General features: G+C 39.3%; 2 protein-coding genes across 3 annotated transcripts in view; both read left to right on the top strand.

The window, feature by feature from the left end:
• The window catches only part of LOC124160576 (ATP-binding cassette sub-family C member 4-like), an 80,061-nt gene extending 75,237 nt beyond the window's left edge, over positions 1–4,824 (top strand). For both annotated transcript variants that reach the window (XM_046536457.1, XM_046536458.1), the window contains 6 exons: positions 99–226; positions 906–1,154; positions 3,533–3,705; positions 3,872–4,001; positions 4,457–4,567; positions 4,647–4,824. In XM_046536457.1, the coding sequence (XP_046392413.1) occupies positions 99–226; positions 906–1,154; positions 3,533–3,705; positions 3,872–4,001; positions 4,457–4,567; positions 4,647–4,676 (821 nt within the window). In that variant the 3' untranslated portion in view covers positions 4,677–4,824. The remainder of the gene's footprint in view (positions 1–98; positions 227–905; positions 1,155–3,532; positions 3,706–3,871; positions 4,002–4,456; positions 4,568–4,646) is intronic.
• Positions 4,825–8,178: 3,354 nt separating this feature from the next.
• The window catches only part of LOC124160579 (ATP-binding cassette sub-family C member 4-like), a 201,290-nt gene continuing 183,468 nt past the window's right edge, over positions 8,179–26,000 (top strand). Inside the window, exon 1 of the mRNA XM_046536461.1 lies at positions 8,179–8,334. The gene's annotated coding sequence lies outside the window, so the exon portion shown is untranslated. The remainder of the gene's footprint in view (positions 8,335–26,000) is intronic.

Genomic DNA, 26,000 nt, shown 5'->3' on the forward strand with positions numbered 1-26,000 from the left:
ATTTATTTATTTGACGGCTGCCTCAGCCCCGATATGCATAACACTAGTATTACTGATAATATTTCTGTGTGTGTATCTTAATCGATTTTCTTTTGCAGATTCAAGGCCTCCCATGAAATGGCCATTTGCTGGGAAGATATCATTTGAAAAATTGTCTTTGTTTTACAATCCTGATGATCCACCAGTTCTCAAAAATCTAAATTTTGCTGTGGAATCTCATGAAAAGGTGAGGTTTTTACTCAAAATTTTCTAAAATCTTTTTTAAGATGAAATTCTCAGGAGCTCATGACCAAGAAAATTTACGGATGAAGTTGGTGAGCTTTATCTTCCCAAGCCTCATGCCCTCTCTTATCTCAAATCTTATTGCAATAAAAATGGATTTTTAAGGGAGGCACTTTTGCATTGCTACGCCAATTTTCACTCCTGATGTACAGTGGATATTCATTCATAAATTTTTCAAAATTATAGCATGGTACATAGCTTGTCTTGCATGTTAAATTTCCTGTTGATGGTGGTTGTGCATCTGCAAACTCCCACAACTCCAACTGGTGCTAATGGTAATTTTACTGTCCCAGTATGGACTTGGTAAAAAAAGTTTGGAAAAATTATAAATAACTTTTACAGGCATAAAACATAAGTATAAAAAACATAATAAAACATATTATGACCACAGATTTGATAGATTTTTCTATCTTAAAAATAAATTTCAGTCAGCAGTCTAAATTATGGCCTATTTCCCTGTGAAGTTCAGATTGCTTTATTGTTAGCTTTGTGAGTGGTAGCATTTGTGGACCCATTAAAATGCTCAGTGGGTGACAGCACATTGAGTTACCTACTGGAGAATTCTCTATTGTAAAATATGTGGTTTCACCTAAATGTTAAGCATTTACGTATTTCTGTTACAGGTTGGCATTGTGGGAAGGACAGGTGCAGGGAAGTCGTCCCTAATTGCTGCTTTGTTCCGATTGACAGATCTGAAAGGTTCCATCACCATTGATGGATTGGAGACAACCAAAACTATGGGTCTTCATGATCTGCGATCCAAAATTTCAATCATTCCTCAGGAACCATTCATCTTTTCTGGCACCTTGCGTAAGAATTTGGATCCATTTGATGAATTTCCTGATTATGTGCTGAAGAAGGCATTGGAAGAGGTAGGTACTTAATTCACTTCAATCTTCTTCACTTGTGAGCTTCTCTTGAAAATTATTAGAGTATTTCTTTGTATGATCAATATTAATATGTTCTGTAAATATGCAATTGTCTGCCTATTTAGTATATACAGTAAAACCTCTTCAAATGGCCACCACTATTCAATGTTCATTGCTATAAATGGCCGTTTTTTTCTCAGAATAGCATCATTTTTCCTATTAGTCCCTAGAAAAATGACCTAATCGGTGACCCCCCTCCCTAACCTCTGGCTATACCATAAAAGCATGGAATGGCCACTTCAATAGTCTCCCAAAAATATAGGGAATCTGGAGAAATATAGTGAGGGAGGGATAAGAAAAATTTTAATTTCTAATTCATCTTGGGATACACATGGATAGTTAAGGAAAAGAAATAATGGAAAGAGTAGGATAGATGCAAACTAACAATAACTTGCTGGCTCTCAATTAAATGCATACAAATGTGAAAGTGAAAAAGATGAAATAGAAACTGTAAGGTTTTAAAGTATACCGGGACTAGCCACAGTGATAACTTTTACGGGAGTCAGCTGCAATGCACAATCGTGCGAAAGATCCACAGAGAAAAAATCATTTGCCTCGACCGGGATTCGAACCCGGATCCCCCGATTTCCGGTCAAGAGCGAACACCTCTATGTGTTCTATACCTGGGCCTGCTCTCCGGCTGTGGCACTGTGCGCACGATTTGGGACTGCTTGTGGCATCATATGCCCTGCAGTCCAGCAACACCTTGTCCGGTAGTGTCCGCAAATATCCACAGGGAAGAATGACACCTCAGTAGCTTAACTGGCTAAAGCCCTCGACTGGAAATCGGGGGATCTGGGTTTGAATCCCGGTCGAGGCGAATGATTTTTTCTCTGTGGATCTTTCACAGAAACTGTAAGGATTGGTAGCTGGATGAGCGTGAAGATGATGCGATATTCACTTTTAAAATTAAAGTCATTTTTCCAAAAACTTGTCCAGGAACTGGTAAAAAATGATCAAGTCATTTTTAGGTATCCTAAATTGTATAGAAAGTACTTTTTACTCAATTTGAAAAAGGTGTAGCAAATAAAAATAAAGTACTTAGGCCAATTGTTTCAAAATTCAAAACTTGATCCTGATTATTGATTGAATACATATTATAAGCTATAATCAAATGTTTATTTTACTGCCCTAATTTTAGAAAAGTATCCTTTTTTAATCATCACTATAGACCTATTAAGCATCCACACATATAAATAGCCTCTTCTTTCTGGAACCCTTCTATGAGTTTTGTTGCTGTCACTCCTCAGCTTACACTTAGCAGGATAATAAATTGAGGCAACCTAGTAAATGAGACTGCTTTTAATCTGAAACTGACAACTTATATTCGCAAATGACTGAATGTGTGATGTTGAAAACATGCAGGTTCCCTCTGCACCCAGTACCTGCCTGTCGCTTGTGTGGCAATTTTCCAGAGCGATTGGAAGTTGAATGAGAAACAGCCCTCATATAATTGTAGTTTGAAGGAGGTATAATTTAAAAAAAAATCCCGGGGATAAACTCCCCTTGTTGGGGTGGAGGTTTCTTCCAGAGGGTGGACGACCCTGGAACCTCCTCCCTTCCAATCCAGCAAAATTCTCTTGCGGTGCCCATGCTGTACACTTATCACTTGATTAATTTTACCTTTGCTTTAGAAAAATTCAAATGTTTGTGGAAATTTAATGACGAATGAGGGAGAGGTCATTCTACTTTAAATTTATCTATTCAAAGGCTAAAGAAATTGACTCTTAAGGAATCAAAATCATTACAGCGGAGTCCCAATTATCCAGCTGCGGTTTATCCGGGTTGCTGATTATCCGTGCATGATTTTCACTGTCGCTCAATTTTTCCGCGATCTTTATAAAAAAAATAAAATCTGACGCAAAATCATCGAAATTACTGCATTAATGCTGGGATAAACCGGACTTATTATTTCTGTTAGAGTCCCCTTCGTAAAATGGAAGCGATCATGCACTTGCTGCATTCACGGTAGCACCTTGTTACAGTTTTCCAAGCCTCGCAGTGTGCGACCGTGCTCCGCTAAAAAGATCGCGAACTGGTAAAGAAAGCTCTCACTGAGTCCGGGAAGGACTCTAAAATAACAGAATTACTGCATAAATAATAAAATTAAGTTTGTTTTAGGTAAATTATGAACATTGCAAGATATTTAAGTGAAAGTTTGGGTTATCCGTGTTTTTCGATTATTCGTGCCATCTCTCCCCATCATTAGCCTGGATAATTGGGAGTGTACTGTATTTCAGCATCTGATTGTTTGTATTGTCTTCAGATTATAGAATGGAGTGATTTCTCATGATAAATTATTTGTTTTAAATGGTTTTTAGGTTGAGCTGAAGGATGCTGTCGAGGACCTAGCCGGGGGAATAAATGCAGTCATGTCTGAGGGAGGCAGCAATTTGAGTGTTGGCCAGAGACAGCTGGTTTGTCTTGCTCGTGCCATCATCCGAAACAACAAGATCCTTGTGCTAGATGAAGCAACAGCTAATGTTGATCCCAAGTAAGTAATTATAGTGCTTGAATGGAAGAACATATGTACTCTTTGTCTCTAGGAATAAAGTCAGTTATATAATGGGAGCATAGGTAGAGCAAGTCTTTTGTATTAGGAAATACATAGTGTCATCATCCTTGCTTGCTCAGCAATCTTCCATTTCTGATTATCTTAGGATGGATGCTGTTATCCAGAAGACCATCCGGGAGAAGTTTTCTGACTGCACTGTTCTCACGATTGCTCATCGACTTCACACAGTGATGGACTCAGATCGAGTATTAGTTATGGACAGTGGCGAGGTTGCTGTAAGTACAATGCATTTAATATTAAAACTCCCCTACCTTATATTTCTTATCACCATTAACAACTGCAAAAGATTGGTTTGACCCCAATGCAGAGTATAACCTCAGTGATTACAGGAGATTGTGCCTTTCTGAACACTTCTGGGATATTTGTCAAATTCAGCTACATGGTATGTTGTACACAAGGTAAAATGTCCAAATTCATGGTTCCCGCTCATTAACTCTCACTATAAATTCGTTTTTGGCATATTACTCTTACCCTATACTCCTGTCTTGGCATATTTTCACGAGGGTTGGTAGCACGTTCTTAGAACATTAAATATAGCCAAGCCATGGCAGTGATGGATGGAATGCTAAGTACATACATCCAAAATCTGGTTATGCTGAACCAGGTTGTAACTGATGCCTTCTGTAATACCAATTCTTGATTTTGTGATTGATCTGTTTATTCTTTCCAGGAATTTGACAAGCCATTTGTATTGCTGCAAAATACAAATGGCATTTTATTTGGAATGGTTCAGAAGACAGGGAAGGCAATGGCTGATACTTTACATAAAATTGCAAAGGAGGTGAGTTAATTTTTTGTATTGTATTTTAAATTATGGTTATTTTTTATTTCTATCTCAATTTCTTTTTTTTTTGTTTCAGTCATACTTTCAGTCAAAAAAGTCTTCATGATAGTCAAGTATTTTGCAGCTGTGCAGCACCAAGATGTTCATAATGGTATTAATGTCAATCACTGTGATAATGACCTTCTTATTTGTACTTAAAAAAAAGTATTTTGTGAATTTTTTTAGTATTTTATACACATTTTAGATAAAATAAATGTGTTGTTTTTATTTTACAGTAATGATACTCCTTCAGAATTTAATTTTTATGTATTTTAAATTATGAAGATACATATTATGGGCAGGCACGTCGCCAGAAATTGGCTTCAGGGGGTGGTTGGGTTGTATTTTGGTCAAAATATTACACTTTGCCTATATATACATACTAATAATTTGTTGACAATTTGCACACATTAGAAAACCATGCATTATATTAAGTAAACTATTAATTTCAGAGTTATATTGTTGAAATTAATAGTAATCTTTGTTTCATGTAGTCGGAAAGTAGTGGTGCAGCGAGGGGGGGTTGGTTTGGGGGATAAACCTCCCACCCCCCCCCCAGAGCTCTCAGAAATTATTGAGTTAAATCTATTTTACTTAATTGGATTAATATTGCTTATAGAATAGTGTGTGAGGATTATTAAAATATCCCTCAGAAGACCGTAAAAATCGCCATTTTGAACCATTTATCTTAATTTTTTTCCGGCTAAAGGCCTCCGTCCCCAACACTCACCCTGGCAGGTGTGCAATACCCTCAAGCCCCCTCAGTAGTTGCTCCTGAAACCCCCCCCCCTGGCCTTAATGCCTATCTGCGCCCCTGTCTGAAAGAACAGGGGGGTGTTTCAGAGTCTCCCTTTCCGAGCGGATCGGGAGACTTGACGCGGATTCTACGTCACTTACAGGCCAGGCAATCCGTGCGTTTCAGACTGGCTTCCTATCGACTCAAGGCCGGCTTTCCGATCGGATAGAAGTTGAGTGGGCTAGAGGTGCCGGATCCTCATTCCGGTTGCAAGTGGAGATATGTTATAATGCTGTTTTTATTAAGTATTTGGCTATAACAAAATAATACCACTTTATTTCATGAGTGCTGATATATGTGGATATTCTGATAGAGTAATATAGGTGCAAGTGACTTTAATTCTCGTGTAAATTAGACGATAAATGAGCAGACTGTATCACTGACGGTGCAAGTTCGTTTGCATTGTTATTTGGACGAGTAATTAGGCAAAAAGAACGTGAAACAAGTTGGAATGCATGGCATAATGACTTACAAATATGTAGGTAGCATAATGCATTGAATATGTGTCCGTGGGTTTGGAAGTATAACAATTTGTCTAATTTGATATGTCTGCACTCATTTGACCTGCCTAGGGGTCCAGCATTCAGTCTTTTCATGCACCGTTGTCTTTTCTTCGCCATAAAGATTATAGTGATATTTCTCTCTTAGGTTTTCATTCCTTAGTCTCAGGACTTGAATATTTCTGTATATTTATCACTAATTGTTTTCCTGGTGTAAAGGAGCTTGAATTATGTTTTTCTTTTTTTTTTTCAACATGATTCGAGGCAGACATTAAAAAATGTAATTATATTGAAAAATAGTGTGTCACAGAATAGGTTCCCTTGCACTAGCGGTCTTCTCAGCAGATGTGTCGTGGATACTCGCCATAAGGGAAAATATTTTTGGGGGTTGAAGCCCTGCTAGAGCTCCCTCCCTCCCAGGCTACATCTACAAGCTACCTAGCAAGCTGCCTAAAAAGGCGTGTGGCAGGGGTTCTTAGGAAACCAGTGACTTTATGCCTGATTGTGGGACATCTTTTGATTTTGTGAAGCTGATAACTTTCCAGAGTATTAGTGCCGTTTCAGAATATATTTTATTGTCGTGCAGTAGACATGGGCGTAGCCAGATAATTTGGCGGAGTTGGCCGGACCAATCACTTTTCTGGATAGTCTTGAGAGTACCCATATTTCAAGAGAGAATGTTTCTCCCCAATAGAATTAGAATTTATTGAATTTAAATTTCCCAAACTTAAATTATGGCTACTTATTCATGATTTAAAAAAATAACAATGGGATTTCTTAATTTTCTATTCTTCAAAATTTCTTGGTGGGCCATTAGCCTTCCATAGGTAACTAACCCCCTTGCTATGCCCATGGCAGTAGACCTTAATTGTATGATGAGTTTAAATACAGATAGATTCTTTGTGCTCCGTTGGAAAATTTAAAGGTAGGTATAGATTTTGTGAATAGAAAGTTATCGCTTCTTGGGAAATTTGAAATAGTTTTTAAAATTTATAATTTTTTAAAATTCTAAAACCACCAAATACAGCTCACATTGGCCATTTTACATCGGGATATTCAGCAAATTTAACAAGTGAACGTACACAAACAACCATGCCCTGGACAGGAGGAAACCTACCCAGGCGGGACTCGAACCCGCGATCTCTGGTTTGGCAGGCAAGGATGTAACCCCGCTACCACTGAGGCCGGCAATAACAATATGTTATCAAAAATTTTTTATGCTAATGTTGAAAAATATTAAAATTAAAATTTTTAATTGCTTATCTGGTTGAAAAAAATTATCTGGGTTTGGGGTTATTGTTAAGGAGCACTTGTGTTTTGTATTTTAAAAATTGAATCCTGTTGCCATCTTTTTTGGAGGAAAAGGAAGTAAGTATGCAGTGCTTAGGGTAAAAGGATCTAATGGGAAATTCAGGTCTTATGCAGAAAACTATGGGATACAAACGTGAATGTGTAGCGCATTCTCCTGCTGCAATTACAGATAATCAAGGTGCCAGATTGACTTGTGGTTTTATGAACATAAACTATAATTTGTTGACTGCTATCAAGTGATGGAAAACACTGCAGGTGGGTCATCCTGAGTTACTCTATGATTCAAGAAAGTTGACACAGAATCCTGTTGACTGTCTGTGCCACCTGGTCAATCTCACATTTACAACTCAAAACTCTTGGCTTGCCATTCAATTAGTCATTTGTATGAGAAAATTTAGAAAGACCAGTAAATATCCTTTGATGCAGCTTTTATCATTAATGCCTTCCTGAGGGGGTGACGTGATACCAATTTGAAATTCTTTCCTCAGAAAAATTTCCTTTTGGACAGCCAGCGACAAAGGTATAGTTGATTCAAGAAGTGAAAGGTGAAGCAGAGAAAGATGCAATTAATGCTCTGTATGCATTTTCATTTGGACTACGTTTCCGTGAATGTGTTTTACTGCGGTATATGTGTGTTGCTTTTTATAACTAGTGATTTCTATCAGATATCTTATGCATTTGTCCATTCTTGCCATCACATTCACCATTTCGAACTTGTCCCGCTTTTCCCTATCATGGCGTTATTGCGCAATAGGTGGCAGCACTGGCGTACCGTAGGTTAATCAAAATAGGGAATTAAAGTTCTATTGCGAGTTTAATTTGAGTTGAGATGTAATTATCACGTATGAATCAATCAACCGATGGAAATTTATATATTTTGTCTTGCGTCCAAGATATATTTTTTATTTACACTAGCTGCTTGTGCTATCATGCCATCTGCCTCCCTCGACAAAAATCAGCTGTGAAGGTGTGGAAAGCGGTGCTTCCCTGAGCGCGTATGATTCCAATGTTTGGGTTTGTGGTGTGCATCACAATTTATTTTATTGTCAACTCGGGGATTTGGTGAACGGAACTGAAGAAGTACAGAGACATCTTTCCACTGACTGTCATTCCAATCGGTAAGTTATGTTAACTATTTTCTTAAAATAGAACTTGCTAGGAGTCGTACCCCATCTCGTGCCAAGCGGGCCGTTGAAATGTTCCTGTTTTCCCCGTGGTTGTGTTTTGAGAGAATTATGATTATATATCATAATTTCAAGAGTAATGAAGGTTGTTACCTCAATACTTTTATTAATTTCCGTCTTACAATCACTCTGGCAGTTACTGCTATATTATATTTTTATCTTGGTTGGAGACAAAATTAAGGCTAGCCCGTATATGATGTTGACGGTATTGTTGCAGGAAGGATAACGTGGCGACGAAATTATTTCCTTTCGCTTTAAAGATGATTAAGGGATCGTCAGAGAATCCGCAATGGGTTAGGCCAGTCAGTGTGCGAAAGATTCAGTCAGGATTCGAACTCGGTACCTTTTCCTCAGTAGTCCAACGCAGTGCCCGCCGCGCCATCATCCTCTTGAGGAGACTGAATCGCCCTATATTTTCCGTTCATTAGGATACCTCAAGTGCGGTAACAATAGTGAACTAACTAAGTAATAACTTTCAGTGAAAGGCTTGAGTTATAGATGACATTGGACATATAAGCATGGGCGTAACCACCAAGGGAAAGGGGTGGCAGCTGCTCCCCCCCCCTTTCCCCGATCAAAAATCGCAATGTTAATTAGGAAAATCAGGACTATATTGAAAAGAAAGTTTTCAACAAATTTTCTTTAAACCCACGAAAAATGATATTATTTTATTTATTTTTTTTTATTTTATTCACAAACCACCGAATACAGCTCATGTTGGCCATTTTACATCGGGGTATTCAACAAATTTAATAATTAAACGCACACGAACAACTATGCACTGGGCAGGGGATATCTACCCAGGCGGGACTCGAACCCGCGACCCCTTGTTTGGCAGGCGAGAACGTTACCCCGCCGCCACCGAGCATATTAGTATAAGGTATACAACTAAATATATTTTTTTCAATCAAACCATTTTAAAAACTAGGTAATAAAGCGCTGTAATAGTTTTCTTTAAATGCTGGTTTCATTCAGCTTTCCATACTTAAATGCTACAACTTGAAAAACCATGGCTTGACCCCCCCCCTAGTTTGGGGCATAAGTGCATTCGCAGCTCAGTGTTATGTGCGGCAATGGTGAAACCTTAGCGCGCGATTAACCCCAGCCAGCTTCTGCTGACTGTACCTCCCCCATTAGGGCCATGTGGTGATATGTGTAGGACCCGTGGGGGAGGGGAGCAGACCATCGTATGTCTGCCCAGCTGTTTGAGAACGAAATTCATCTTTAACTCCCTATCTTTCGTTAGGGGTGCTTTAGGGGGAGTCAAAGGGGTCATGAACCCCCACTTAATTTTATCGAAATTTTTTATTATTTCAATAGTTTTTGTATCATTGGAAAGTAGTGAAGGGAGTGCACATGTAAATGTAGTCCCTAACGTGAGTGAAGTTTGAGTAGTATTTATCGTATAGCGTGGCACTCCATACCGAAAAATATACACGGAAGTACGCCCCTCTCTTTAGGGGGGTATTCCATACCTCGCGCCATGTAGCACAGCCAGGATTTTGAAATGGGGTGGGGTTATACCGGAGGTTTCGGGGCCCTTCCGGAGTGCATAGAAAGAGCACTCGAGGGCAAAGGGGTGTCCGGGAAAAGTTTGGGATATTTTACGTTGAAAACGTGATTTTTTGGATTCAAAAATTTGTACGAGTGTTTATGGAAATATGTTTTTGGCGCCTCTTTTAAATTGTCAATTCGGGGGGGAGGGGGGGGGGGGGGGGGGGAGAGGTTGCCACTCGAAAAATCCCCCGTGACTACGCCACTGTCCCCGGACCCAGGTCAGGACCCCTCTCCAAATTTGATACTGAATCCTCTCCTTGTTGGTGGTCGACTTCCCTTTATCGGAGTAATTCTGTAATCCATGGCAATAGCAGATACAGAAAACACTGAAGGAGGGGCGCAAAAGATATCTTGAGTTGCCTTTACTTTTATCGTAATAAAAAAATGATCAAGTCACAGGCAGAGTAAAAGAAAATTTTAATTAAAGCAATTATACACATATATTAGACAATGCCATCTTATGTAATAAAAAAGTCACAGTTGTGGTTCTGCAATGTTTGGCAATACAGGCGGACCCGCAAGGGAGGGGCGCGCGCCCCCCATCTGTATTCGCCACTGATGCATGTGCGTACCCAGCGAGGGGCAGGAGGGGGCAGCTGCCCCCCCGAGAAGCAAAAATAGCAAATTTCTTTAAGGGAAATAATATTTTTTCAAGCAAATAATTTTAAAAACTAATAAAGGGCTGTTACTGTTTCATTATAATGTTGGTTTCATTCACCTTTTCCATGCTTATATGTTACCTATAACTTGAACAACCTTGGCTTGCCCCCCCTAGTTTTGATCCTGGGTACGCCTTTGCTGCAATGCGAATGCAAGGACAGTAAATTTCCCCTTACGAGGCTTCCCGGAACACGGATTTCAATGTCCGCTGTTTACCCATCAATATTTAGCTTTGCGGATCTCATGTTTCTTGTTGACGCGATTTCCGTGGAAAGATTTTTTAAAATTTTGATGAAAGAAGACGATAATATATGTAAGTACTCGCATTTCCCTGAACGTGGATTGGCGCTTCATAATAATTTCGCAGCGGATCGTTACACCGCCTTTATGGGAAGCATTGCTGTATTTTCATGTAAATCTGGTTTTCGTTAGTGATGTAGATGGTTCCGTATATATTACAATTGCTGGCTATAGGACCAAATGGCCCATAAGGAGAGCATGCAAAGAACATCGTGAAGCTGAGTATGAGGGATCCAAATGAACTTCGAAACAGAATAATAATAGCGATTTGTATTATGCGTACTTGGTTATAGAAGATGCGTGCATAGGCGGATTAAGGGGGGAAACGGGGGCACATTCCCCTTCCCCCCAGATGCTTAAAAAATAGGCGACATTTTAATACGGTTATCATTACGTTCGTTTTGTTTTGTGTGTTACGGAGTCTCAATCGGAACCTTCGTAGTAATGACTTTCATATTAAAACGGAACCTTCATAGTAATGACTTTCATATTAAAATGAATAGAATAGAATATGTCGTACAGTAATTGTTTTATTTATTTTTTTCAGTCTCAAGTATGAGTAGATCGTTTGCCTGACAGACCCTTGTGCCCCCCCCACTTAGTGGTTCTCTAAGACGTAGTAGTGTTAGTGTACATCGATGATTTTCCTGGTGAACTTAAATCACATAATTTTTTTCAAAAGTACACTGTGATAGAGATACCGCCTATTTTTTTGCAGTTTATTTTCAAGTTGACGGTTTAATGACCCAAACCACAACTCCTTCTTGACTTTCACTTATTTAGCGAAACGTAGGCTTGCTTTAGGTAAAACTCGTATAATATTTAAGAAAATGTTTTCTGTACTACTTGAAGTCGCATGGTTGGTCAATGCTTTGTTTTAAATCGAACCAAATTTAAAATTTTTCGTATGCACAATGTTTGGCGTGATGGAAAAAATGTTCACATTCTGCGCTGAAGGAATAATTGTTCAATAACTAAAAACACAACCATTGTAAGCCACCTTAATTAACTATGGAGAAGTGGAATCTTTCGGAGACGAACAGCTAACGCCAATTTCAAATGGCACTGGAGTCCAAACGGTTCATCCATGATGAATTTTAATGAGAAAATAATATATTTTAAGTTTTTAATGAGGAGGAACTTGCTTAGAGTTGAAAGATTTCAAGTTATAAATAAAAAATATTAAGTAAGGCAATGTTTTGTAATTTTGCGCCACGAAAATTAGTTCAAGACCGGATTCAGATAACTTCCAAGTGAACACAAATTCAGATTCAGGGTCCTAAAGAAATGAGGAGAAGAAGAAATCACAACTGTACCCAAAACTTACCATCTAAATACTTGTTTGGACCAGCACGTTTTTTCCCGTCGCTGCCTGCTAGTTGTCTAAGCGAAAGATTGTAATTGACGGCTGAATTATTTGTATCATGTTTCTGAATATTTTTATGCGACGCGGAAAGGGAATATTTGAGAAGGATAGAGAAGTTCAAGGTATGGATGTATAATGTAACGAGAGATGACATTTCTTCTGCTTCGGTTTCTATGGTTATCGTTTCGACGAATCAATATCTCACCGTCCTGTGAGCAGAATTCGTTGAATAGGGTAGTTTCCTTCACCAAAGAAAACGAAAGGCATTGATTGCGATTCGTTGCCCACCATTAGTTTATTCATAATATACAAACTATTTGGTTTTAGAAATCCCAGTTTAGACGAATGGCACCGGTAATTTTAACCTCATTTGAAAAAAGGCCAGATTGGCGCCCATGCGATGCCACTCCACGTTACGTCACAGGGGCCTAGTTTCTACACGAGTAGGTAGTAGTTTTACATTGACTGAGATTACCAATGCACGCATGAGGCACAGAGCTCAGGGAAACATCTCTTAATAATCATACATTAAAAATACCTAAGTTCGGAAAGTTTCCTTCGTTTAATAGAGGAATAATAATCCTTATTTAAGCCAAGCGCTACCTTCTATCAGGGTACTCTGCTACCTGCTAGCACCCTGCGTCGTATCAGCGCTCAAGCCTCCCCCCAAAGTCACCTCACACGCCGGCAGCCGGAACTAGAAATACGTCACAAGGACTTTTCCCATCATTCCTACTTCGCCGTCGCGTTTTCGCGCGCTTGAAAATTTTTACTTTTCGTTTAATCGCGAAAAATAGATATCGTCATTCGAAAATCTAAGAGCGTGAAATGCGCACTCCAGGAATAATAATCTTTCCAATTAGGCAATAAAAAATAATAGGAAACCACCCTATTCAAAATTCACCTATTTCTTTTGCGAGTCGCTGCAGATGTTGAATGATGTACTATGTTACAGTAAACAGATGGCGTCCAACTTTTTATGTGTATCATATTTTACACATATTTATTTTATTTTAGAGTGAAAATGTTTTAACGATACGCGGGGAGGTCACTATTTTTCAGAGGACCTAACCAAGTGTCCGACTGCGTCCTATTATCTAGTGGTAAAGGTAGAATCAGGGGTGCATGGTGCCGGAACGCCGTTCCTGTACTTGTTAACAAAAGTCATAATAGTAAAAAAAAAAACTTTTATCAATTTTGTTGCCTCAAAATTTCTAACATATACATTCTAACATATACATACGATAGAGATTATATACATTCGTAACCAAAACAATTTTTAAAAAAATTTATTTAAATAATTACTTGTATTAAAACACACAGAGTAATATTTCACGTCTTAAAAAGTTAAGGGAAGTTCCTTCCGGCTCTGCTAATTTTGTCATGACGTCACTAGGTAGAATGGGTGTTAATCATTCTCTCGGTGCAATATGTTGTCTTCTGGTCTAACGGGTGCCTTATTAAAGGGTTTTCAAACTTGATTTTTAGTTCATTATTATTAAAAATGTTCTTTTTCTCAAAGTGGAATGCAAGTTAATCCTAATCTAACCGAATTCATCGCTTATAAATATTTCAGTGGGCACATTGTGTTGATAATATTACTTCAGAAAAAAACTTAGAGCGTAATGACTTTAACCGATTACCCAAGATTTTGAAATAGGGCATGCAGTTTTCGAACTTATTGTTCCGGTCATTATCCGGAGTGCTTTGCTCTTCGTCGTGTAAAAGCAACAGGTCGTCCCTTTATCTCCTGACATAATCTGCCGGGAAATCAATAATCTAGCCCTATCCCCGTTTGGTGACTTAAACCCCTTGTCCAGATGAAAGGAACATGGTATAATCAGCAGAAAGGCCTTTCTGAGAGCGTTCGATATACTCAATGGTCTCTCGTTGTTCGACGTACAAATGCATAGGGTATGTTGTTGATCTTTGAAGCACACTGTCCAGTAGTTAGGAAGTAAATATTCGACGTTATACATGGCGTAAGTGCATTTAAATGCAGAAATTCATCTTTTATTAGAAGGCTTATGTCGATCAGGAAGTTTATAGTGTCGGTTCGGACTATTGGACCAGTTTTGATATGTTTTTACGAACGAGGGTTTCTGGACAAAATTCCTTTACTTACCCTTACACTTAATACCAGACAAGCTCCTAGAACCGCCCCCGCTTACGACTGCAATCAAATGATGGTTACAGGCTTAACAAATCATGGTAGTCGCGACACGCGTTTGGCAGGATAAAAGTCTCTCGCGAGAACGTGTTTATTTTTCACGCACGCAGGGTATTTCACTTCTTCTTATTGTCAGTAGTTCCCGGCCATAGGCTGTCCACTACTTATTTCATTTTTTGTTGTTTCAGGCTAACATTCAGCCGTGGCATATCTGGTAGTGAGATTTAGGGGGAAGGGACATGGGATGGAAGGAAGGTGGTTTTGGGGACGTTGCGTTTAGTTTTTGCTGGCAGGTTGTAATCACAGAGGTGAGAGAGAAGTTCGTTAGCATTGAGAGGCAGTGATTTTGCAAATATATGAAGATAGCTTTTCAGACAGTGCGGTAGGGGATTGATTTTCAGATCTTTGAGAAGGTTTTTATTGCTGATGAACCATGGAGCGCCGAGTATTCTGCGAACAATTACGTTCTAAGTTGTTTTTAGCTTCTTTAGAGGAGCTGCCGAAGCGTGAAGCGAAACTGGTGATGCATATTAGGGAAGGGGTTTTATGGTGCTTGAGTAAGAGTGGTAGTTTTCTTTTAGGGAAAGCGGTGACCATGACTTGAAAAGTGGTAGGAGACTGTTACGGACTCCTTTAGCCTTATCAATTTGCGTCTTGATGTGTTGAGCCCAAGTTAATTATTTGTCCATGTGAACAACAAAATATTGCTCATTTTTCATTAAGAACGTGATCATTATATCAACTTTTTTTGGATTTGGTTAGTGACGGGAGCTTCTTATTTTTGGAGCCCGTTCCTGGGAGACCGGACCTATTGTTAAGGCCGTTTTACACGGGGCACGTAATTGCGCAGTGTAGAACTGCATTAATTTCTCATAATGACGTGCAATTGCGCGAATGCACGGATGAAATTAGAACAGGGGCATCTCACTTCCATGCATTCTCGCATGCGTTTTGCAGTGCAATTTTGACAGCTCCCTCGTACGCATGATTGTGCAATTACGTGCCCCGTGTAAAACGGCCTTTATGCTAGTGAAGGGATGGACCCCACAGAATGGGAAGGTTTCCCGTCCTCAATTAACACCCCTAGGATGCTGCCTCACAAAATTCCCTTCACCTTTGGTATTTTTAATTATGTTTTGTATCCTTCCGAATGCATATTGGGTGTCTACATGGAAGTATATTTGAAGCGTTATCTATGGATGAATTCCAGTTCATACATTTTAAATTATCCTGATGATAGCTTCTTGGTTCTGAGAAGTGGTCTTTATTTTTTATTAATAATTAAATACCATTTCCTTATGCAAAGGCTTCCTTTTTATTTAAGCCTTCATCATCAGGCCAAAAATTACGTGACAGGCGGACGGACTTGTTCCTGCTATAATTTCCTCCCGATTGATTTGATAGCTAGATAATTCAAGCATAATGGTCTCTTTTGTAATCATTTTTATATCGAATCGCGGGAGAACGTATAAAATTACATGCAGGATAGATATCTCGTTTCAAATAATTAAAAAAATAATGAAATATATTATTAGGGAACCGTTTATAAATCCTGCCAAATTTCTTTTAAATAGCTTCAAATACCTATTATTCTAAATAATAAATTAAAAAATGTTTCCCTCAGAAACTTAAACATGCAAGCAAGTCCCTTTTTTGCATGTTTAAGTTCCTGAGAAACTCTTGGAAGGAATAAAGACCACTTCTTAGAACCAAGAAGTTAGCTATCATCACGGTAATTTCACATGCATGAGCTGGAATTCATTTATGAATAACGTGTCAAATATAATCCCATGTAGACGTCCAATATGCACCAGAAAGTATACAAAACATATCCATGAGAATAAAATAAAATGGTAAATTTCCACACAATTTTATTTACAAAATACCGACCCGGTTTCGACACGTAGTGTCAATATCAAGGTCGAAACCGTGGTCGTACGTGTCGAAACCGGGTCGGTATTTTGCGAATAAAATTGTGTGGAAATTTACCATTTTATTTTATTCTCATGGATATAAAACATTTCCACCAGATATCGCCGGACACTTTGAATTATACAAAACGTAATTTAAAATACCAAAGGTAAAGGGATTTTATGACGTGTGTGCAAAAAAGTGACTTTTTATGGAAATGACAAATATTGTAAAAAAATTCTTGTAATTTGATAATGAGTGAGCAAGGATTCCCCATTCCTTCTCGATCCGCTTAATCGCATTGCGGTGATTTCATTTTTCTGCGTCTGTGGTCTTCCATCGGAAGGTGAAGGGAAGTGGTGTTGATGGTCCCGTCGGCGGCACGCCAAGCCGCGACCGCATATTCCTCGAGGTCGCCACCCCCTCTGTACACAAGTTGTCATCGAAATGGGAGGATGGGAGGGATTGCATTCCGTGCGGTTCGTTGGAGCAACCTGAAAACAGCTGTTGGAATGGAGTAGGGGAGTTGAAAGATTTTCGTTTGACCTTTTCTCATGAAAAACGTATTACTAAAGGCCGTTTTAAACAGGGCATGTCATTGCGCAGGTTAGCACTGAAATTTTGAAATATATACCACTGTAGTATCGCGAGATATTATTCAAGACATCATGATCGGCAAATCACTCAAAGTTAGCAAATGAAATATTTCATATAAGTAGTCAGACATTTATGCACACGCAACTTGTCATTTTCACATCTGATACTGAATTTTAAGTAGAGACTAGGAGCATTTTTGCTCAGTTCACGAGGATATTCTGAATAATATTCATAGTTACCGCTGCGACATCTATCGGAAAAAATTTTTTGAAATTGCGAAAATGCGAGCTCGGAATAGAGGTTGGGCTATTTTTCCATCTCTCGTACATGCATTCTCGTATGCTTTCTACCGATTCACCGCTTTACTCGACGTAATTTCGACTGCGCCTTCGAACATACGTCTGATTGCGCAATGACGTGCCCTGTGTAAAACGGCCTTAAAGACTTGATTACATGGTGCATTTCCCGTGCGAGTACGTGGCTGGACAAATGCTCGGAAGGCTACACGGAATTAGAACAAGGACTGTTTCCGGACATGAATTCTTGCATATGCGCAATTTCGGGTGTTTACACGCTGCAATTTTGACGAATAATGTGTGTACGCACGTACCCGCGCGGGTAAATACATGATTGAAATGATTTCATTTCATACTCAACGCAATGTAATTTTGTGGTAACCATGCGTACGATGCAAAAATTAATTTCCAACCCAATTTTACGTATTTTACGACAATTTTCTGTGCAATAAATCGGAGTATGGTCCTATTTGACCCCATGAAATTAAAGTAATTAAGAATTTTAAAAATGAATTTGGCAACTATGTTTAAAATATTAAGAATAGAATTTCGATACCGTTAGTCTATGAAAAATATCTTTTCTCGCAGCTCTCTGAACACCGCGCTGCACTTAGAAAACGCCGGGTAAAATGGATTTTTTTTCAGAGAAATGTCGTAAATATAATAGAGAACTTTTCCTTAATCTTACAAGTACCACGAGGGGCGGTTGCTCCTCGATCCCCGCTTCTTGGAATAATATTAGGTAAATTCAAGAAAAGATATGTATATTTAGGCACAAGTGCAGGCCTCATATATTCCCTAAAGAAGTAAGGAAATAAAACTTTGTAAGGTTCACTGTTATTTAATTATGGGCACGACCCGGGTTTCGTAACTTGGTTACATCGTCAGGTGACTGATCTTGCATGCATCATACATTCATACACAAAGTACACAAGTGACAGTGAGGGCATCTATCGGAAAGGAAAAGGACTGGTTGAAAGGGCGGGGTGAGGGTTAAACACGGAATGGAATGGTGAGAGGGGGGTAAGGGGGAAAGGGGCAGCCTTGATTTGGGACGAGGGTTTTTCTGTGAGGATAGGTATCTGACCAGCCAGGGAGGGCGGGGTTAAAGTGGGTGAGGAGACGAGAGCTAAAGAAGGTGGCGGTATTAGTTATATTCCCTAAAGAAGCTTTAAAGTGGTCGTTTTTATTGATTTCAATTTTATGTATTTCTCGGCAACAGTCGATCCTTCCGAAATATTTTCAATCCATTTTTCTCTCTCACTTCTGACTCCCAATCATCGCTATATCTACACTGTACCTCGCAAGCCATCTCAAGGGTTTTTGTTAAGGGTCTAGTTTTCACCAGGGATGGCAAGTGATACGAAAGTCAAAACGAGTAAAATTTCAACAGTTTTCGGGAGCGAAATGTGGAAACGAAACGAAAAAGAATCCGGGAAGCTAAACTCAGGGTCGAAACGAAATCGGAGTCAAAACTACGAGGGTCGGATCCATAAAATAAGTTCCGTTTTGGTGTGTAGATCGCTAGAGGCACTATTTGACAAATGTGGCTACATTGTACAAAAGAGGGAAATCTTCTGAATAGAATGAGAGGGAGATAGGCTCAGTAGCCTTGAAAACAGAGTCACAGCAACTCGTTGAAATGGACTCGTACTTCGGGTCGGAACTAAACTGAATCTCTGGGACGAAACAAAACACAGATAATGTTTCGCTCTGGAGGGACCATGTGCTTCACCTTCAAACAGTTTAGTTTCGACGGTTTCGACCCACACACCGAGTACGAAGTATGGTTGAATGAAGTAGAGGTTCGGCCTACCGCCATTAGATGCATGGAGCACTCATATTTTTTTTTACCACTAACAGGAGAACAGTGAACGCAAACTGGTCATTCGATTTTTAAGCTCATGTTTTAACCTCACAACACGTATTTCAAACGTAAAGGGTCGAAACTATTCCCTCTTTTCCCCCTTCACTTAACGTCTGGGATCGAAACTTAACTATGAGCGGAGTTTCGATTAATTTAGTTTCGCTCGCGGGAATAAAGTTTCGTTCCGGTTCGAAACTAAACTTCTTGGTGATTTTAACTTCGTGCGGGAACGAAACTAAACCCAGGCCTCGTGCTTTCGTTTCCCTCCGGGTCGAAACGAAACAATTTAGTTTCGTTTCACTTGCAATCCCTGGTTTTCACTAACATTCCTACAGCATGTAACAGTGTTCGGATGTACTTCATGGATATCGACGCTAAAGAAAGAAAGAAAGTAATTTTTACAATATGTGAACATGTATGCTAGTGGTGTGAGCTTGCACGAGGATTGCATCGCTTCATTTAACGCAAGGCTTCAGCTCACATACACTGACATTGAAAGCCAAAACGTGACGAAATATGGGACAAAAATACTAAAAACAATGGGACGGAAGAAGAGAAAAAAACACACAGTTATTTGTCGTAGGGAGTGCAGCGATTACTTTCTGGAACTGTTGCTGGCCCTAATAGTCCGAGGAAGGAATGGCAGTAAGCCACTGGCGCGTCGGGTGGTTGTATGGAAAGTTAACTGATTGTTGTGAGACAGAGTGAGACAACACTTGTCTTCATGAGATCGCTGGGAAATCTTTAAATTCAGTGCCGACCCGGGGAATGCTTAACTTAGAAGCAGCGTCGAGAGGAATTTTATTGCTTCGGAGAGTAGTGGGGACGGGGTCAATTGAAAAGGGGCAGTTGACTTAAGTCACTCGGTTTTTCATTCTCCTGGGTAGTGAATTGCCTCCTACTTGTAGTCGAAGTTAGGGACCGAAGTGGGACTGGAAAAGAAGTGAAAGAAAAAGTTGGATTATCAAAAATTAGTTACTGTACAAATTGCTCTTTATCTACTCGCAAGGAATTGCTCGCCTTCTTCTTATTTCAAAGTTTTCGTTTGTAAATATGGTAGTTAAAAATACTCCCAACTCCTGAAAACAATATTGTCTAAGGTTTACGGCTTAACTTTGTGGAACAACGATATAGGGAAATAAAATTCACGTTTTACGTTCCACACTGAATATTCATTGGCACCGGCCATGTTTTCGTTACTGCTATATCTTGATAGTGGTGTAACTACAGTATCTAAACCAGGGGTCTCCAAACTACGGCCCGCGGGCCGGATCCGGCCCGAGGAGGGTTTTCATCCGGCCCGCACACTCGTTTCAAGTAGCGCGCGATTCTCGCTCGTAAAACCCTGTGAGACGCCGCTAGGAGCATTGCAGCGCTGTACTACACGTCAAAGTCGCCTTCAACTGTTCGTAAATAAGAAATACGCCACTGGATACTTCAGTAGACGTTGGAATCGAATACTTCAGCCATCGGCAAATTTGCTATCCGGCCCGCGGGGCGATTCGGAACTTGGAATGTGGCCCTCGTGGCCTAGTAAATTGGAGACCCCTGATCTAAACCATGGTCGGTGTTAGCCAAAAATTAAGTGTGGAATGTACGATGTGAATTTTATTTCCCTTTTAAAACAATGGTGTCTCATCCGAAGAATAATATGTGTGCTATCAGCAATTGAGGTTTATAATAGCCAATTGTCATTCCGAAGGTTTGTGGTTGTGTCTATTGTCCTCGCTAAATATTACTGCATGCACAGAATAGGGAACGTGAAATATGTGTTCTCTTAGAGAATGAGACGGAGAGGAAAGTTTGCTTATGGAGGTGGTGTGGCCAGCATTGTGCGCTAACGAGGAGATGATATTCCTCGCCGTTGTGCAGATAACATAGCCGACATGGTCCCGCTATCCCTCCCCCAACGCCGCACAGTGGGCTAGATTCGAAAAAAGCTGGCCAAAACCTCAAAAACGATATTTTTTTGTGCTGGGAACTTGAAACTTCGCATGCTTATTTTCAAATAAATTTTGCATAACTTACTAGATTATTTCTTTCCTCTGCCTTCATGTTAACAATATATTTGATGTCAAACTTGAACAAATTTAGCGAAAAACGACCACCGTCGATTTTTTCTGAAAATTGCCAAATTTATCTTCGTGCAGTGGTTTCATGAATAATTTTATTGACAAAAAATTTATATCATCTTAACTAACACATCTTTTTCTTCCATTTGAAGGTTTTTTTTTCAGTTTTCGTCGCCGTACTCTCCGCCGTCGCCGCGGCGCGCCGTGGCGACGGCGGAGAGTACGGCGACGCGGCAAGCGTGTGGATGCGATATGGCCATATTCACTTTTATATCTGGATAATGGATATAATAGTGATAGAAAATAATCACCAAAAAGTAAAATTATGAAATATTGCTACGAATGACTCTTATTATGCAATCGCTGGGCACTGCAAGAGGTACATTCAAAGGCTACTTTCTCTGAGTGCATTCCATATACTTCTACGGAAAATGGACTTACATCGTGTGCTTAACGTGGGGAAACGGATTCTTTCATTAACATACAAATTCCCTTTCTAGGCAAGAGCCGTCTATAATCCATGGCCTCCACTTCCCAGCCTCCCATACCTTTTTAAAGGTCTACCGCCAAGTACACACGAGTCTTCGACTGATATTTTGAGGAGGCCAAGTTTTGTTCTAAAAATGAACTAAATTAAGCGAAAAATGCCACCGTAATTATTAATATTTCGCCGGTGATTGTTATCGGATTTTTCTCACCATTCGCGACACTTCTATTAATGTATTAACTCTGTGTCTGTAAGCCACTTTACCGGTGGGAATACCCTTGGAAATATACTTTATTACTGTAATTGTTAATTTCCGTTGGCTATAATAAAATTCAATACCTGTATAAGTGCAGGTCAATGACTAGTTTACTCTTGTAAAATTTCATTTTCAGCTGAGCTGGCTGTAGAACGTAACCGTGGTGGTTGATAATAATTTTTCCCTGGGAAAAGATATTTCAGTCATTACTTCGCGAAGCCTACCAATGAAGTAAGAAAAAAATGTTTACATAGTACGTTCCATAGTTTATTTTAATTTATCAAGGAGTTATGACAAAAAATTTCACCACATATTAAGCATTGATTCTTATGGGATTGTCAATGTTTTGGTCAAAGTGGGCGTGGCTCGTCCTACCCAAGCACCCCCCCCCCCTTTCCGGCCACACTTCGCGCCACGCTCGTAACCAGTGGTGCCCCCTCCAGATATTTACAACCTCCTTGGTGGCGAATAACTGGGCCAGGGGTCACCCAGGGGCGGCTCCAGCCGGGGGGCGCGGGGGGCGCGCGCCCCCCCCCTGGGCGGTCACTGAAGGATTTTTTTTGCTGCTTGCAATCTCCTCTTACCTACCTACCGAAGCGCATGTGGCCAAAGTCACCCCATTCCACAGTACATACATTCTTCCTTCCTATAGCCAGAAAGAGTTTTTCTCGAAGTTGAGATGTTCCGAATAATTTGTTTCACTATCGGCAGGCAAGTTTATTTTCTTTGTAGAAAATTTCTGCAACTATATATTCCTTAGATCTTGCCAGATCTATGATTCGAATTTGAAAGTCTGCAACTCCGACAACAGATTCATCGATCGTTTCCACTCGTGCGCACGGTCAAGCAGCACCAAGTTGGAGCGAAGGTATGTTTTGCTGGCCTGCTGTTTGAAGTTGGAGCTCTGTACAATTACGAGCAAAATTGTTGAAGATTTCCTCTGACCACACATTCTAAAGTTGAAGACTTTCTCTCTGAAACGGTTGGAGTAATTCATCAATCACACGTGAGCTTGGACAGTTTCATTCGTGTTGGGGTTGTATTCTTTTTTTATGTCATCAAACTGATTTCTCTTTATTTGTGTACACGTAGATTTAAATTTATTTGCATAGATATGCAAAATGGATAGGTGGCTAATAAGGAAGAAGCCTCGGCTAGAAAATGATTCAAAGGAACAAGATTCTATATCTCTTCCCGCGACTTTTTAAAGCATCAAGTAAACGTAATAAAACCGTTGTTGATATCTTAGGTCATCAAATGACTGGTAACTGCGAGACTAGATGGGTAGAAAGGCTATTGTAACTTTTAGAGACGACTTACCTGATATTGCCAAAGCTCTCGAAAAAGTGTCATAGTGGGATGATTATAAAACGGCAACTAAAGGAAAATATTTATTGTTATCAATTTGTAATTGTGAATTCATTTTAACTGTATATAGTCTGAGTGATGTTTTGAGTGCAACTTATATCTTAAGCAGATATTTGCAAAATAAGACTGTAGATGTTTTTCGAGTTAAAAAAAAAGTTGACCAAACTTTTGAAGTACTAAAGGATAAGCGGACGAACTCGTATAAAATTTTCTCTGGAATTTTTGCAAAGGCTAAGAAAATTATGGAGGGAATGGACATTCCAATCCACATTCCACGTGCAGCCAATCGATAAAAGAACCGAGCAAATTACCCGGCTACCAATGATGAATATGATATAATCGCGTATTGGGAAAAAAATCATCTATATTCCCATCTTAGATTACGTAAATACGGATATCAAGGACAGATTTGCTGGAGAGTCAATAGTGCTTCAAGTTGAATATACTAAGCCTGCTGCCTGAATCCCAGCTATTTTCATGGAAAGAAAAAATTCGGACTCGTTAGAAAGCATGCTTGAAAAAATATGAGATAAATATGCGCCGTTATTGAAAAAAGAGTACAATGTTAACGGAATTTGATAATGAGATAACTTTTTTGAAAAAAAGTCCGGAATTTAATGACATGAAATCAATGAAAACTGCCATGGAACTTTACATGAAATGTGATGAAAATGATTATCCTCTGTTGAAAATCCTGTATCAAACTTTGGTGACCCTACCCATTTCTGCTGCTACGGCTGAACGGAGCTTTTCAGATTTGAGAAGACTGAAAACTTGGATCAGAACAAGGATGAATGAAGATCGATTGACTGGGTTGGCGTTGTTATATATTCACAGAAACATAAATATTAATTCTGACAATGTAATCAATCGGTTTGCTAGTCAGAAAAATAGAAGATGTGAATTCTTATTATGATGCATAAAATTTTATCGGCATTTTATTTCAAAAATATTTTATGGTCATTTTACTTCTAAATTTTAATGTAAATTCATGTTAAAAAACCATGTTACTCTATGGTTCCTGTAGATTGCATGCATAGATGCACATGATTGTATTTTTAAATACCTGATAATAATCTCTATAATAACTTCTCAAAAATATTTTCCATGATATTCAAATGAAATGCGGCATATGATTTTAAAGTCGACTTCAGTTGTATTTTCTTCTTGATCAATCATACAGTAGTTCCTGAAATCCAAAAGTTAAATACTTATGGGTAAAATTGGAATTGAATATATTGAAGTGAAAATTTCATTTCGCCCGCTAAGCACTTTTCTCAAGGGGTATAAAATGCGAACTCGCATCACGTACCGTAGACTACCCTCTATTTATAAATGTTATGCTTATGCCTGCTTTTTCTCTCTCAATTTTTTTATCTACAGCGATGGGGTTTGCTGTATTTGGTTGATAGATTGATTGATATGATTTATATATATATAGAGAGAGAGAGGGAGAGAGTGGGGGGAGGGGTAAGCAGCCCGTCGCGCCCCCCCCCCCCCCTCAAGGAAATCCTGGAGCCGCCCCTGGGGTCACCACGGTCGGTCAGGGGAAAACTATGGAGACTCGGCATAAAGATGAAAATAGAAGTTGAACGCGTGAAAAATTGCCGCGTTCGAGCGGCGAGGTGGGCATCTTGTTTTGTTTCGGTTTAAAATAAAAGAAGGTTAATATGAGGTCATCGGTGCAAAATTTGGCTGACCCTAAGGCTGGGAGCTCTAAGTTCGCAACTGAGAAGTGTGCGGATATGAGCGGAAAAAATGACCTGATTGCTGCAAGAATGGAAAGTCAAAGATAAGTTTTCTTTTTTTTGTGATGATTTGTGCGATTTTTGGTCATTTCAGATTTTAATGCAAATACTTCTTAAATTTAACTTTATTTTTTGTCATATTTCGACTGAAATATGTTACACTCCTGGAGTATTACTCTATAAACTGGGGCAGATTTCAAACATACTTACATAGGCGGATTTAGGGGGGGGGGGGGTTCAGGGCCTCCCCCCCCAGACGCTTAACAATAGACAAGATTTTTAATATGGTTATCATTACCTTCGTTTTATTTTGTGTATTACGGAGTCTCAATCATTTAATTTAGTGTTAATGACTTTCATCTCAAAATAAAGAGTATATTTTCTACAGGAATTATTGTATTTTGTATTTCATCTCGACTATGAAAAGACCTGTCAGACCCTTGTGCTCCCCCCAAAGAAAAATCCTGGATCTGCGTACTTAGCTGCATTTTTTCAAAGTCCCTTTTTGCGATTGCCTTGCCATTAATAGAAATTCAGGGAGGTTAATTTATTGGAAGTGGAAATAAGGGATGGATATGGGAAATATATAATGGAAAATTGAAATGAACTCTTTGGAGTAACTCATATTCATTGAAGTAAAATGACAAATTCGACAGTTGGAAATGAACATAATAAGAATTACTCCAGCTATTTGCCGTCTGTCCAATCTCTCTTTTTGACGCTAAGCCATTCACCTCCACCACCAGATTTTATAAAATAGACTCAACCAGTTGCAAAATCTTTTAGTGCCCAACGCCGTGAGTATTCTCTGGGACCATAACAGTGGTAAATTTTCGCTGACTTCCTCGGCATAAAATGGAAGTAAGGCCCAGTTCCCAGGCAAAATAAGTCCGTTCTCCGCCGAATCCTTATGCTTACGTGACTAATGATAAAATGGACTTTTCA

The sequence above is a fragment of the Ischnura elegans genome, chromosome 6 (assembly GCF_921293095.1).
Source record: "Ischnura elegans chromosome 6, ioIscEleg1.1, whole genome shotgun sequence".
Classification (NCBI taxonomy): Eukaryota; Metazoa; Arthropoda; class Insecta; order Odonata; family Coenagrionidae; genus Ischnura; species Ischnura elegans.